Source organism: Drosophila biarmipes, chromosome 3R (genome assembly GCF_025231255.1).
Source record: "Drosophila biarmipes strain raj3 chromosome 3R, RU_DBia_V1.1, whole genome shotgun sequence".
Taxonomy (NCBI): Eukaryota; Metazoa; Arthropoda; class Insecta; order Diptera; family Drosophilidae; genus Drosophila; species Drosophila biarmipes.
This window is the reverse complement of record NC_066616.1, coordinates 12,223,314-12,235,063: the sequence shown is the minus strand read 5'-3', so window position 1 is coordinate 12,235,063 and position 11,750 is coordinate 12,223,314. Positions and strand designations below refer to the sequence as shown.

At 51.4% G+C, this 11,750-nt stretch overlaps 3 protein-coding genes across 9 annotated transcripts; 1 reads left to right on the top strand and 2 right to left on the bottom strand.

Annotated features, from left to right (window-relative positions):
- Window positions 1–28: 28 nt before the first annotated feature.
- LOC108031964 (CLK4-associating serine/arginine rich protein) lies at window positions 29–4,373 on the bottom strand. 3 transcript variants are annotated; one of them, XM_017105753.3, is made up of 6 exons: window positions 4,058–4,373; window positions 2,148–3,968; window positions 1,950–2,043; window positions 1,141–1,228; window positions 948–1,053; window positions 29–891 (listed from the first exon to the last, which is right to left on the bottom strand). In XM_017105753.3, exons 1-6 carry the CDS (start codon window positions 4,252–4,254, stop codon window positions 312–314), a joined length of 2,886 nt encoding a protein of 961 aa, XP_016961242.1. In that variant the 5' UTR covers window positions 4,255–4,373; the 3' UTR covers window positions 29–311. The 3 variants fall into 3 exon arrangements, with proteins under 3 accessions (XP_016961242.1, XP_016961243.1, XP_050744802.1); XM_017105754.3 differs by lacking the exon at window positions 29–891 and having other exon boundaries at window positions 950–1,053; window positions 1,946–2,043; XM_050888845.1 differs by lacking the exon at window positions 29–891 and having other exon boundaries at window positions 950–1,053; window positions 1,991–2,043.
- Window positions 4,374–5,145: 772 nt separating this feature from the next.
- Window positions 5,146–7,979, top strand: LOC108031118 (uncharacterized). 4 transcript variants are annotated; one of them, XM_050888683.1, is made up of 3 exons: window positions 5,181–5,252; window positions 6,308–6,348; window positions 6,412–7,979. In XM_050888683.1, the coding sequence occupies exon 3, from the start codon at window positions 6,766–6,768 to the stop codon at window positions 7,948–7,950; it is 1,185 nt and encodes a 394-aa protein (XP_050744640.1). In that variant the 5' UTR covers window positions 5,181–5,252; window positions 6,308–6,348; window positions 6,412–6,765; the 3' UTR covers window positions 7,951–7,979. The 4 variants fall into 4 exon arrangements, with proteins under 4 accessions (XP_016959818.1, XP_050744640.1, XP_050744639.1 ...); XM_050888682.1 differs by having other exon boundaries at window positions 5,184–5,252; window positions 6,295–6,348; XM_050888681.1 differs by having other exon boundaries at window positions 5,198–5,252; window positions 6,208–6,348.
- A 64-nt stretch (window positions 7,980–8,043) lies between these two features.
- LOC108032141 (set1/Ash2 histone methyltransferase complex subunit ASH2) lies at window positions 8,044–11,605 on the bottom strand. 2 transcript variants are annotated; one of them, XM_017105976.3, is made up of 7 exons: window positions 11,329–11,605; window positions 11,087–11,271; window positions 10,691–11,035; window positions 9,168–9,548; window positions 8,828–9,108; window positions 8,330–8,587; window positions 8,044–8,271 (listed from the first exon to the last, which is right to left on the bottom strand). In XM_017105976.3, the coding sequence occupies exons 1-7, from the start codon at window positions 11,442–11,444 to the stop codon at window positions 8,167–8,169; spliced, it is 1,671 nt and encodes a 556-aa protein (XP_016961465.1). In that variant the 5' UTR covers window positions 11,445–11,605; the 3' UTR covers window positions 8,044–8,166. The 2 variants fall into 2 exon arrangements, with proteins under 2 accessions (XP_016961465.1, XP_016961466.1); XM_017105977.3 differs by lacking the exons at window positions 10,691–11,035; window positions 11,087–11,271; window positions 11,329–11,605 and adding an exon at window positions 9,912–10,133.
- Between the last annotated feature and the right edge of the window lie 145 nt (window positions 11,606–11,750).

Below are 11,750 nucleotides of genomic sequence, written 5' to 3'. Positions count from 1 at the left end.
ATAAATTTAAAATAAGATATAACACAAGTTACGCAGCAAAGAAAAATGTATTTTAAATAACTAATTATGGTAATTAAAAATCAAAAGCCTTTTAGAAATCTAATGGGCCCAAATTTAATAGAAGTATAATTGAAATGTACAATACAGAGCTGTATCCCTAAATATTCGTTGGCTGTTATGGGCTAAAATTATTTTATTGGGCCAGAATCAACAGATAACGCAGAACTCGCTCCTACGTCCTATAAACAATCGAGCGAATATCAAGTGTATAATGTGAATAGAAAAGAGTCTCTTTCACAGCGCTTTCGGGTTCAATAGTCAACCAGTTTCTTGAGCTTTGGCGGGGCGGAGATAACGACGCGACCTCGATTAGAAGAGCCACTGCCGCTATGACCGTAATCCTGATCCCGATCTCTTTCACGTCCCCGCATCCTGTCCTGCTGCGGATGCTGCTGTTGTTGCTGCTGCTGATGCTGTTGCCTATACCGCTCCCTCTCGCGGTTCCGCTCCACGCTACGGTCCCGTTGCCTCCTCCGCCTAGACTGACTTCGCCGACTTCGAGAACGGCGGCGATCCCTACTACCACTCCTTCGTCTGCTGTGGGATCTCCGCTTCCTATCCACGCGACTGCCGCTCCTGGACCGCGAACGCTGCCTGCGATTGTACTTGGGACTGGGCGTCCTCGTGCGCCGCCTACGCTCTGTTCGACTGTGGCTCCGCCTGCTATGTTGTATGTCCGGCGGAGGAGTCCGCCCGCGACTGTGCGATCTGCTGCGACTGCGACGCGACGAGGTCTTCGCCAGCTGGCTCTCCGAGGCCACCGATTCCGCCTCGCTGCCCGAGAGCTTGCCGCTGGAGGGCGTGCCATATTTGTGCCGCAGCTCACGACGCCTGTGAATATATAGATGTGAGAGGACCGCCAGAGCCAACCACATCAAAATACCCACCTTCTGCGCAGCTTCAGCGCCAGCTCACGCATCTCGTCCTCGCGTTCCTGCTGCTGCAGTCGTTCCCGCTCGGTCTTTTCAATTTCCGCACGTTTGTCGGCTTTATCTGCAAATTAATACGGTTTTGAGAATCAACTTCAAAGGTTTTCATAGGGCGCTTGGTGAACATCACACTACACTCCGGTTGGCTTACATTGCCTGTTCAGTAGGTTCTGCATCTTGCGCTTAAGCCGCTCGCGCAGATTGGGTCGTCCGCCACCAGAACTCGGATGTCCAGAGCCCTGTAAAAGCATGCACTTATTTAGCAATTGTCAGGGTGATACTGAGGTTCTTAAGGGAGCAAGGGCGGGCTGTCGAAAGTGTGGTGGGCAGTGGGAATTCGTCAGTGTGTTCATGTCAGGTATCAGTTGAGGACTTCTGCTCACTAACAATAGGGAAAAGCTAGCTTCGAGATCCGAAGCTTTGAATACCCATGCAGTAAAATCATATTTAAGGATGCTATCCAGGTTTTAAAAAATTAGATCTATAAAAGCTTTAAAAGACGGTCAGTACAGAAATACGAGAATACAATAAATCTTACAAGCCATAAACTAGAATTTTACTAACAATTGCTGAAGGCCTTGGGTTCCATGGGAACTAAACATAATTCTGTTTACGGAACTTCTTTGCATAGCAACAGATTAAAGAAAAAGCTGACAAACAGGACATTGCATCGTCTTTATGAACATGAAGGGTGGTGAATGCATCCTTGATTGCATCGCTATCAGCAATGCAGTGCAACGATTGCTGCAGTGGCATTAAGAGGGGACACAAAACAATGCATCAACAAGGGGACATGCAGGGATGGTCACTACTCGGGGTTGGAACGAGAACACGGTGCTGCCTGCTTGGGTCCGAATGTTGCTCATTGGATTGGATGGCGGTTTGCGGGAGGCTGAGACGTGAATTTTGTGGTGTACTCCAGTTGGGTGGGGCATGAGACATTTGGCTTTGCTTACTGACTTTGGTTTCGGTAGCAGAACTATATTTGCCTGTTTGATTACCCGTGCTGCTCGATGACGACATGGTCGGCTGGAGGGCATGGGAACGCTCGGACCTGCAAGAGAAACACCAGAATTAGTTACCTGTTGCAAATGGAATCACAGGGGCCCTAGTCTTTGGCTGTTCTACTTTACCACTCTCTGCAGCACACAAACTTACGCAGTCTCCACTTCCATATCATCGGAATCGTCTGCTCGCTTTCCCAACTGCGGCGGTTGCTGCTCCTCGTTGTCGCTGGCCTCGCTATTTTCCGCTCCAGACGAGGATGAGGACGAGGTGTCGTTGGCTCTTTTCCGGCCGTAGTAGCGTTTAAGTGGCGGTGGTGGTGGCTCCACCACTTGCGGTTGCACTACTGCCGGAGCGGGAACTGTCCCGGATTGGTTTAAATTCAGCACTCGCGCCGGCAGGGGATAGCTGATCATGGGTGGCGTGGCCTTGGCCGGCGGCTGCTGCTGCTGGAGCAGCTTCACCGCCGTCAAAGTCGATGTGGTTGTAGTGGTGGTGGTGCTCAGACAATAGCCACCCACTGTTGCCGCTGGAGGAGGTGTGGTCTTCTTCTTGACGCGACTCTTTCGACTGGAGTGGGAACGGGAGCGGCTTCGTCGCCTGTAGGAACTGGCGCTGGAGCTGCGAGAGGAATAGGAGTAGCGCTTCCTAGACCGCTTGTAGCTGGGACTGCGCGTCTTGTAGCGTTTCCATGAGCCAGAGCGCGAGCGTGTTCGGGACCTTGATCTCGACCTGGACCTGGACCTAGATCTGGATCTTGACCTGGACCTAGATCTGGAATAGTACCTACGCCGGCGGCGAGAGCGTGTCCTGCTCCTCCTGTGATAGCTCCGACTGCGGCGGCTCCTTCGCCGACTGCCACTACGACTCCTCGAGGCAGAGGCACTCCTGGAACGTGAGCGGGAGTGCGAACGGGAACGGCGTCTGCTTCGCTTGGCCGACTCATTCATTACCTTTAACTTGTCTAAGTTGTCTTTCACCTTTTGTGCATAGGAAACCGAGGAGGCTGCAGCGGCGGCTGCAATGGCTGCTCCACTGCTGGCATTGATGCACGACTCACCCAATGTCAGGCCCGGCTTAGTCAGGCTAATAGTGATCTTGGAGTGCGGCTGCATCTCGTCCTCACCGCCGAATGAGGTAATGTACGTAATCTTCTCGGGCCCCGCCTCAGCAGGCGATGGCGAACGGGAGTCGCTGTCCTCCTCCTTTTCCTTGTCGCCTCCTTTTCCCCCGCCCTTTTTGTCCTTGTCCTCCTTGGCCGCATAGCTTGGCGGACTAAATGGTCTGTTGGCAATCCTCCGCTCCTTTTGGGCACGTCGCTCGCGTCTAGACTTGCGCCCACTCAGTAGCATCTTTTCCTGCTCCTCTTCGCGAGCAATGCGCAAGGCATCCGCCTCGTCCGCATCCTTGGTTAGGTGTGAGAAGAAGTCGTTGCTCTTCATGCCGTAGTTTCGCCCGCAGGCATTTAGCTCGTGGGCTTGCGAGGTGTCCAGCTTGCCAATGTCAATGGACACGTCCATGTCGATGTCCGAATCGGATTCGTCGCTGCCCTCTGCCTTGTCGCCCTTGGATGCAGCGGAAGCACCTCCGCTGGCTGTCGAACTGATCGCCCCGAAAGGTTGCGGCCCAATGGTGGCTGCATCGCCAGCGTCGTCGTAGGAGTACCCAATGGTGGCTCCACCCGTCTTCTGCTTCTTCTTGGCTAGATTGCGCTCCGCCTCCAGCTGGGCATTGGCCCCGAACTGCTCTTCCAGGTAGAGCTGGTGTAGGAACTTGTCCTCGCTGACGTTAAGGAAGTCGTTCTGCGCCAGGATGCGATAGCGCTCGTAGTTCAGCTGGCGCTCCTCGGCGGTCATCTCCGAGTCCACCTCACCGCCCTCGGCGGCTGTTTTGGTCACGGGGGGAATATGATCCAGATGGGCTCGCACATCGAAGCGGTCGATGAGGTTGTCCTGCTGACCCTGCCAAGGCACACTGCAAACGAGACGATACACTTAGTAATGACCTCACCACGACACAAAAACAGGAGTAGAGTGTTTAGGCTCCAACTGAATATCACTTGCATGATGGCGGCTCCATCGCCGGCGGCGGCCACCGCGGGGTCCAAGTAAATCTTGCTCCGGCGGCCGTGCAGCTGCAGGAACTGGGTGGGATCCGCCTGGATCTTGTCGTAGAAGTACTGCCGCCGCTCCGCCCGCTTGCGGTAGTCGACGATCAGCCCCCGGATCTTGCGCTCCTGCTTCCTCGCCTCGTGCCACATCCTGACTTGTGAGTCCTGCGATCGCCGGCTGGCAAATGAGTTGGCTTCACCCGAAAAAGGACATCAGCACGCCCGGCTAATAAAATTATTCTCTGTCCAATGTGACCGAATGCTGTAATGCTATTAATGCCAACTTTTTCTCGTCAAAAACGGTCGCCCCTAAGCATGTTACTGGACACAAACCACGGTTCGAAACCAAATAAAATAGGTCTCCAAAATTGGAGAATCAGACGTAATCAGACGCGGCAGAGGAAAGCAGGAAATTCAAGGCAGAAACACTGAAATCGCAAACAAATATAGATTTAAATTCAGTTTATATAACTATTTCATTATTTCTCTAACCGTTTCTGTAACAGCTGTATGTTGGAGTCGTCCGATAGTTATTACATTTAATTACAAACTCCTAAAAATACAAAAAATTATATAAGATAATATGTCAAAAAACATCGAAGCAATAATTTGTTTCATATTATTTTCCCACCAAATTTGCGGTCGTTCCTGGGGCAGCTATAAAGTCGTCAAATTTCGATAAAATTAAATTCAAAAATCAGAACTTATTAAAAAATGTTATTTCCAAGCGTAGGATGTTATATGTTAAAAAACACCAAAGATATAATTTTTAAAAATTCTGCATTTCCGATTGCCGGCAAAAGAAAGAAGACTTTTTGGAAGGTTTCAGCCCGATAGCTTTAAAACTGAGAGACTAGTTTTGCGCAGACGGACATGGCTAGATCTACTCGTCGAGAGATGCTGATGAAGAATATTTATCCTTTATGGGTTCGGAAATCCGACAGCTTAGATCCGAAATATTAAATATGAGGTTCAATACGTTTAATTTAGAGTTCAATCGCAGTAACAGTAGACCCTTCATTCAAAGCGAAATTTCAGCTTGTCGAGCTGAGGCCAGCATTCCTTCAGTTTGGAAACCTCATTCGTACGGCCAACACACACTTTCGCATAAGTAACAAATAAAATATTCGTTTTTTCGCTAAAAAAACGTAAAACATAATCCATATTTTTTGAACGACACAAAAGTTATTTACAATACATACATTTTTTTAAATATCTCTTTTAAAAATTGATTTTAATGTGTTTAATATAAATATATTTACGAATGTTCCGAAAATCGGGGACGGTAATTCTGCTATCGAGAGGACGAGAATGATGGGAACGATCGGGGTTGCGAATGCCACTACGCCCAAGTATAATGAATCCGTCTTTTTCCGAGGATTACGACCATAAGCACGTAGTGCCAGCACCTAGTGGTCTTATGAAGTGATTCATAAATGTATTGAGGTCTTATCGGAGGCGCAATGGCAGTTTTTACCCGTGTAAGCCTGGAAAATGTTGCACCAGACCGAGCCACGCGGCTTAAAGTTCAGAAACCGAAGGTAAGCGGCGATGGATTCAATCCAAGGCGGCTCCCCAAGCCCCGAACAGAGTGGTTTCAAGGGGCCCTTGGAGCCACTGGGTTTTGGGGTTGGGGGAACCGCCGCTTGGTAATGGGCCCTTTCGCCTTGAATATATGTTTTTTATTGTTTCGCAGGACACGATCCTGCATTAGGTTCGTCGAAGCTTTTCTTGAACTTCGAGGCACCGTGGCTCGGTCGCGGTCAACGTTTTCTAGGCTTATTCCACTTCGCCATCCTCTTGTGACTAGCGTGCACTTAAAGTTCTTCTGGGTCCTGTGGACTTCGTGGCCCATCGGTATCTCTCATGTTCCGTCAACTGCTTATCCGGGTAAAAATCGCGAAAGCGGCTCCGATAAGACCTCGGGAAGTTTATTGATCCCTTTATGGGAACACTAGGTGCTGCTGCTATTGTAACGTCCGTGTCCTCTGAAATCGAGAGATTCGTTATATTCGGGCGAAGTGGCGTTTGCATCCCCGAGGGTTCTCCTCATCCTTGCCCTGTCGATCACCTTATTGTAATATATTTTTGGAATTTGTTTAGATTTAGTTTTCTATAAATTAATTGAAAAAGAAAACTTAAATGTTATTTGTTGCTTATGCAAAAGTGCGTGTTTGTCGTACTAATTAGGTTTACAAACTAGAGGTATGTTGGCCCTAGCTTGGCCAACTAAATCACCTTACTGTAAGTATATTCTAAAATAAACTGCTTAAAAAATTAAAAAGCAATTCCTTTTTTTCTCCAAAGCCGCGCTCAAAAAGAATACCCTCCATGCGTCATTTTGACATGAACCATTTTCGAAGCAGCGAACGTTATTTCTGGTCGACGCTGGCAACGCCGTGGAGCCTGCGCCTTTGCTCGGTGGTGGAAACAACAAAAGGACAATAAATAACAAGCCAAACTGGAATGGGCCACAACACAACAATTGTCGCTCGCCGCCTTTAGCGGCATCGATTTTGAGGGAGAATCCACACATCCACATCGACAGGCACAGCTTAGGCGGAAGGACACCCACGGGGATTTGCGAGCGCAGGGAGCAAGGAGCAGCGGAGGGAAAGCGAAGGCAGAACGAGTCCAGCTCGTTTTCCGCACCCAGTTTTCATGTCCTCAGACAGACGCTACTACTTCGGAGCGGATCTGGAGGACAATGGGGACAACGCCATCTGCCAGGACAGCGGCAACAACGAGCCGGAGGTGGACAAGGACGACCACGACCCGGACGAATCGGAGTTCCTGCAGGATGTGCCGTACTCCTCGAGCAGCATCGACCGCAGCTCGGTGGGCTCCATTCCGTGGGCGGACGACGCCATCAAGAAGAACCTGCTGGACTGGGAGCGGGTGGAGAGGCTGATGAGCGGCGAGGATCCCCTGACGGAGCTCCAGGAGCCGGAGTTGCGCAACGAGATCGCCGACTGGCACCGCAAGTTTCCCAGCCTGCTGGGCCGCAGGACTCGTCCGATGCGCCACCACAGCTTCGACAGCCAGACTCGGGAGGACATAGACTCGATTTCAAATCTCAGCCTGAACTCCCTGGATGACGAGGATGACGACGAGGAGGCGGAGGATGGCTTTCTTACGCCCAAAGCGGAGGAGCCGCAGCAGCTGCTGCATCGTCCTTACTTGCGTCCCAGCCAAAAGAAGCTGGTGGATCTACTGGACAGGGATCTGCGGGTCACCTCCGTCTCGGTGAAGCTGCTCAAGCGCCAGCGCAGCCAGCAGTACCAGCAGCCGCAGCTGCCCATCTCTGCCACCACCCAATCCTCGGCCCGCCTGCGCATGCCGCCCATCCTGAACGTTCTGGACACCAACCGACGCTTCCGGGGATTGCTCAACAACCGCAGCTTCGTCCAGCTCACCCAGGTGCAGCAGAAGGAGCAGCTGCAGCACCAGAACCAGGCCAAGTCCGCCGTGCTGCCACATCAAAGCCATCGATCGTCCGCCTGGCACATGCCCATGGCTGCCAGTCGCTTCTTCAACAACAAGAACGCCGTGGTGCTGCCATCGCTGAACCTGGGCAGGCACGGCAGGGATTTGCTGGCCACCACCACGGCCACTTCGAGCCAGAGCAACTCGAGCGGCGGCGGCGGGCACAACAGTCACGGCCACAGTAACAGTTCCTCCAACCGTTCCACGCTGCATCCGTTCGGGGCGACGAGCGTTTCCAGCAACACCCCATCCACGGGACGGTCCATCTCGGCGGCAGTGCATCATCCGCGATCCGAATTCGCTCCCAGCAGCGCCTTCTACATACCCTACAGTGCCTCGAAATTCAAAGCCTTCAAGTAACCTCAAACAATAAAACTGAACTCAAAGAAGGAAGGACTTTTGCGGGGTTCCAAAGGGTTCCGGGTTAAGTTTCCCGTCCGATTCAAAAGATAGTTTAGTACTTTAAAACTTGCATATATCATCCATCTCTTGAGCAAAACTAATTGCATATAAAAATAACCTCATTTTGTTTCTACGAATTAAAATCCATGTTCTCGTCCCAATAGGCGTACTCCCTTAGAGTCCCATGTTGTCCAGGCGCAGGCGACCATCGTGTTCGGTGAGGTAGAGGGTGTCGGCTAAGCACTGCTCCGTGATCAGCTCCTCCACGCGGTCGTGCATCTGCAAAGGGTTGTTCAGTTAATGCTAAGACTCCTGGGAACAAATTGCGATAGCTTACCCCTTTGGCTTTGTGCTCGCTGAGCACCTCGGGATACTTGAAGGCGGGTCCAAAGTTCACGCTCACCGTGGCACTCTTGTGGATCGAAATGGCCGGAAAATAGCTTCCGGCGTAAATGTCCTCGAAAGCCACGCCCTGCGACTGGCCGTTCTTGAAGAACTCTATGCGGCTGCCCTGCAGGATGTGCAGATTCTTGAGCGTCTCTGTGATCTTGTCCTTGTCCTCGTAGTACAGATGCGACTTGAACTTGACCAGGGGCTGTGGGACAATGAATAGAGGGCAACAGGATTGCTAATTAGGGAGGGTCGACTTGTATAGGAACAGTAATATGCTGATGGAGGGGCAAGATATAATATGGGCTAATTATCAGTAAAGGATCAAAGACTGGTTTGGAAAAAGGAAGAGCTTGAAACCCTTGCAAATTAAATATGCAAAAATTAATTTGCAATAAACCACAAATGGCTTGGCATTGTTATGATGGATACAATCCAAACATACCCGATCCTTGAAAGTGTTGGGCAGATAGTCGAGTGTCTTCTCCTCTGGCAGCTCTATAAGGAAACCCAGGGTGTCGCCCTCCACATAGGCCTCACTGTAGTGCTTGCCGTGGCTCTCGGTGAACTTAGTGCCCTTGCGCGATCTCCAGGAGTAACCGAATTTGTCGTAGCCCAGTGGAGCCTGCAGGTTGCCATACTCCCTGCCCCAGCCCAGTCGCGTGGCCGCTCCCTCGGGCATCTCCTCGATGGTGACCTCGTAGTACCAGCATCCTCGGTTCACAGCTGAAGAGAAAGATCATATAAGCAGGCATTCATTTACTACATTTAGGCGGACTCCTTACAGTGCGTGGCCCGGACCATGCAATAGCCCCTCTCTCCCGTCACAGCCAGCCGATCCTCGCTGATCTTGAGCTGCGGGGCCCGATCGTGCAGCGCCAGCAGCACTGAATGGGGCACCAGGGTGCGGTACAGCCAGCCGGGAATGGGTTTGCCAGCCCAGTCGGAGCTCTCGTCGAACTCCTGGCGAAACGGGGCATGTGGGTCTGGCTCGGCGAGTATGTAGCGATAGCCGTCCTTGTTGAAGGGGTGCTCCAGGGGATAGCCATGCGGTGGCAGCTTCACGTTGGCCGTGATATCGGAACTGGGACGACCCTTCTTGCCAGTGGGACCTGAGTCCGTGCCGGGGAATTTTCTCTTCTGCCGATTGTTCTTGGACAGGGCAGCTGGAAAAAAGAGGGGCAACGTTAGGTATATTTCGAAGAAGCAAGAAGCAAGCACATCTGATCACTATTTGAATGTATTTCGAGGAATCCTATTTAATGATGGTTAATTATCTTCAAGGAGAAGATAAGTATCTTTTGGGTCGTATCTGAAAAACCCCTACAATCCACGCCATTTCTCTACTGGGGAACTTGTAAAGGTCACTTTCAGTTCTTGCGTTCTCCATTATACGGCAGGGACTACAGCAGGGCACAACCCCATAATAGACATAGGCGTATCCAGGGAATTGCTGGCCATGTAAAACCTGGATTAAGTAGGCGACTGGGCAAAGTTCGAGGTGGTGGCGGTGCTGGCCCCCGGCTTACAGTCCTCGTCCGGAAAAGATGACGCCATGGCAGGCAGAAGCAGGAGCAGGAGTAGATCACAGCGGAGCTGGAGGAGCAGGGACTTCCAATTGCGTAGTGCTCGGAGTCAAATCGAAATAATTCCCCTGAAAGAGCACCGCAAGCACACGCACACACCCGCAAGTGTGCTCCAAGCGTAACTATTTGTTTGTAATGAATGAGCCAAGTTGAGCGCTTCTGCCAGCCCCACCCCACTCCGCCCCGCCCACAATCTGACTACGTGGGCCTGCCAGCTGCGCTCTCCCGCTCTCTCCCCACGCTCTTTCTTTTGCGCTGGCCCCGCATGTGTGTGTGCGTGTGCAAATCAGAAACTGCGATCCACTTGGCGATTTCCTTTCCAGTTGTTGCTGCTGCCCAGCTTTGCCAAACACTTGCGAACGAGCGTGCGAAAGGGAGCGGCGGAGCGTGCTTGTTTTGTTTGCGGATTGTGCGAAGCGGACGCGGCGATAAATGGGGGAGCGAGAAGGAAGCCCGCGAACCACTGTGCCAAAATCAGCTGACCGGCCAGAGTTGCCAATTTGGCCGGCAAAAGCTAATTCCTTTGGCTGTTTTACCGATTCGATTGCTAAAACAGATGACACTAGAGGTCAACATACTAGCTGTCAGTCTAACAGATTTAAGAGCTTTAAATTAAATTGACTAAGTTTTCAGTAGTGAAATACGAATCACTAAGCACATATCCCTCTGAAAGGAAACCCTTTTTAAACCTATTACTTCTGATTCCAGAATCCCCGACTCACCTTGAGTATATCCATCGTCGGTGAGACGCAGGGCGCCGCTCTTGCTCATGCTCTCGTAGTTGGGCTTAATGATGCGCAGATCCTGGTGGAAGAGTCCGTACATGGAGCCGTGCTCCGCGTGCTCCTCGTAGGTGAACAGCGTGTGCACATCCTTGACCAGGGACCGCTGAACGGTGCTGTACCAGGACTGGGTGAGCCGGCGCGGCATGGTGGTCATGGCCTCCCAGTACTGCTCGATGTACGGGATGATCTCCTTGTCCTTGCTGAACTGAATCTGCCGGCGACCTTCCCTGGCAGCCGTCTGCTGCATGTTGGCAATGGCGCAGTGGCACATCTGGGAAATGGCTGAGGACTGTCGTTAGCAGGAGAGTTGGGATAAGCAGAACCGCCACTTACTAGCCTGGCTCTTGCGGAAGCTCTCCAGCCCGCTGGCGGAGCAGTTCTTGCAGACGAACACATAGTTGGTGATGAAGGGCAGCAGCTTTCCCTTGCCCAGTTGGTAGGAAACGCAGGTCTCGTGCACCCAGCGCGCACAGGTGGCACACAGCAGCTCGACGATGTTCAGGTTGCGCTCCTTCCCGCTAAAAACAATCTTATCAATGCGGGCTGGCCAAACAAAGCCCATGCGAAGCCCTCACCAGTAGCAAACGCCGGCGGCGGCTCGCGATTCCTGGGATTTCTCCTCGTCCGCGTTGAAGTTGACCTCGGAGCTGGACTCCGTGGGCGAGCTGGTCTCCATCTGGATGTCCTCCATAGCAGTGATACACTTTTTCAGTCAGAAAACAGCATGTAAACAAATTGTTGGACAAGAAATGAGTGCGCAAGAAGTAGAGTGAACATATGGCGCTAGGTCGATTTTATTTTTCGGTATTTTGTTTGGTATTTTCTTATCACGGTTTCTTGTTCGCACAGAGAAAAGTTGAAGCAAAAACAGCTGATCGGCATTAACGAGACGAAACCAAAGGGATGTCTAGTTTTCCTGAAAATAAATCGAGTTACACGATAAAACTGCAGACAATTTAAAGGGTAGCATGTGAAATATTATCAGCGGCCAGGGCCA

Bases quoted from the DNA above. Each gene is read 5' to 3' on its own strand.
- LOC108031964 (XM_017105753.3), bottom strand. From the start codon at position 4,254: ATGTGGCACGAGGCGAGGAAGCAGGAGCGCAAGATCCGGGGGCTGATC. The intron at 2,044-2,147 runs GTAAGTTTGTGT...TTTCTCTTGCAG, and splicing joins GATATGGAAGTGGAGACTGC to GTCCGAGCGTTCCCATGCCC. The intron at 1,229-1,949 runs GTCAGTAAGCAA...ATGCTTTTACAG, and splicing joins GTTCTGCTACCGAAACCAAA to GGCTCTGGACATCCGAGTTC.
- LOC108031118 (XM_017104329.3), top strand. From the start codon at position 6,766: ATGTCCTCAGACAGACGCTACTACTTCGGAGCGGATCTGGAGGACAAT.
- LOC108032141 (XM_017105976.3), bottom strand. From the start codon at position 11,444: ATGGAGGACATCCAGATGGAGACCAGCTCGCCCACGGAGTCCAGCTCC. The intron at 11,036-11,086 runs GTAAGTGGCGGT...GACAGTCCTCAG, and splicing joins CTTCCGCAAGAGCCAGGCTA to CCATTTCCCAGATGTGCCAC. The intron at 8,588-8,827 runs GTATGTTTGGAT...ATTGTCCCACAG, and splicing joins CCAACACTTTCAAGGATCGG to CCCCTGGTCAAGTTCAAGTC.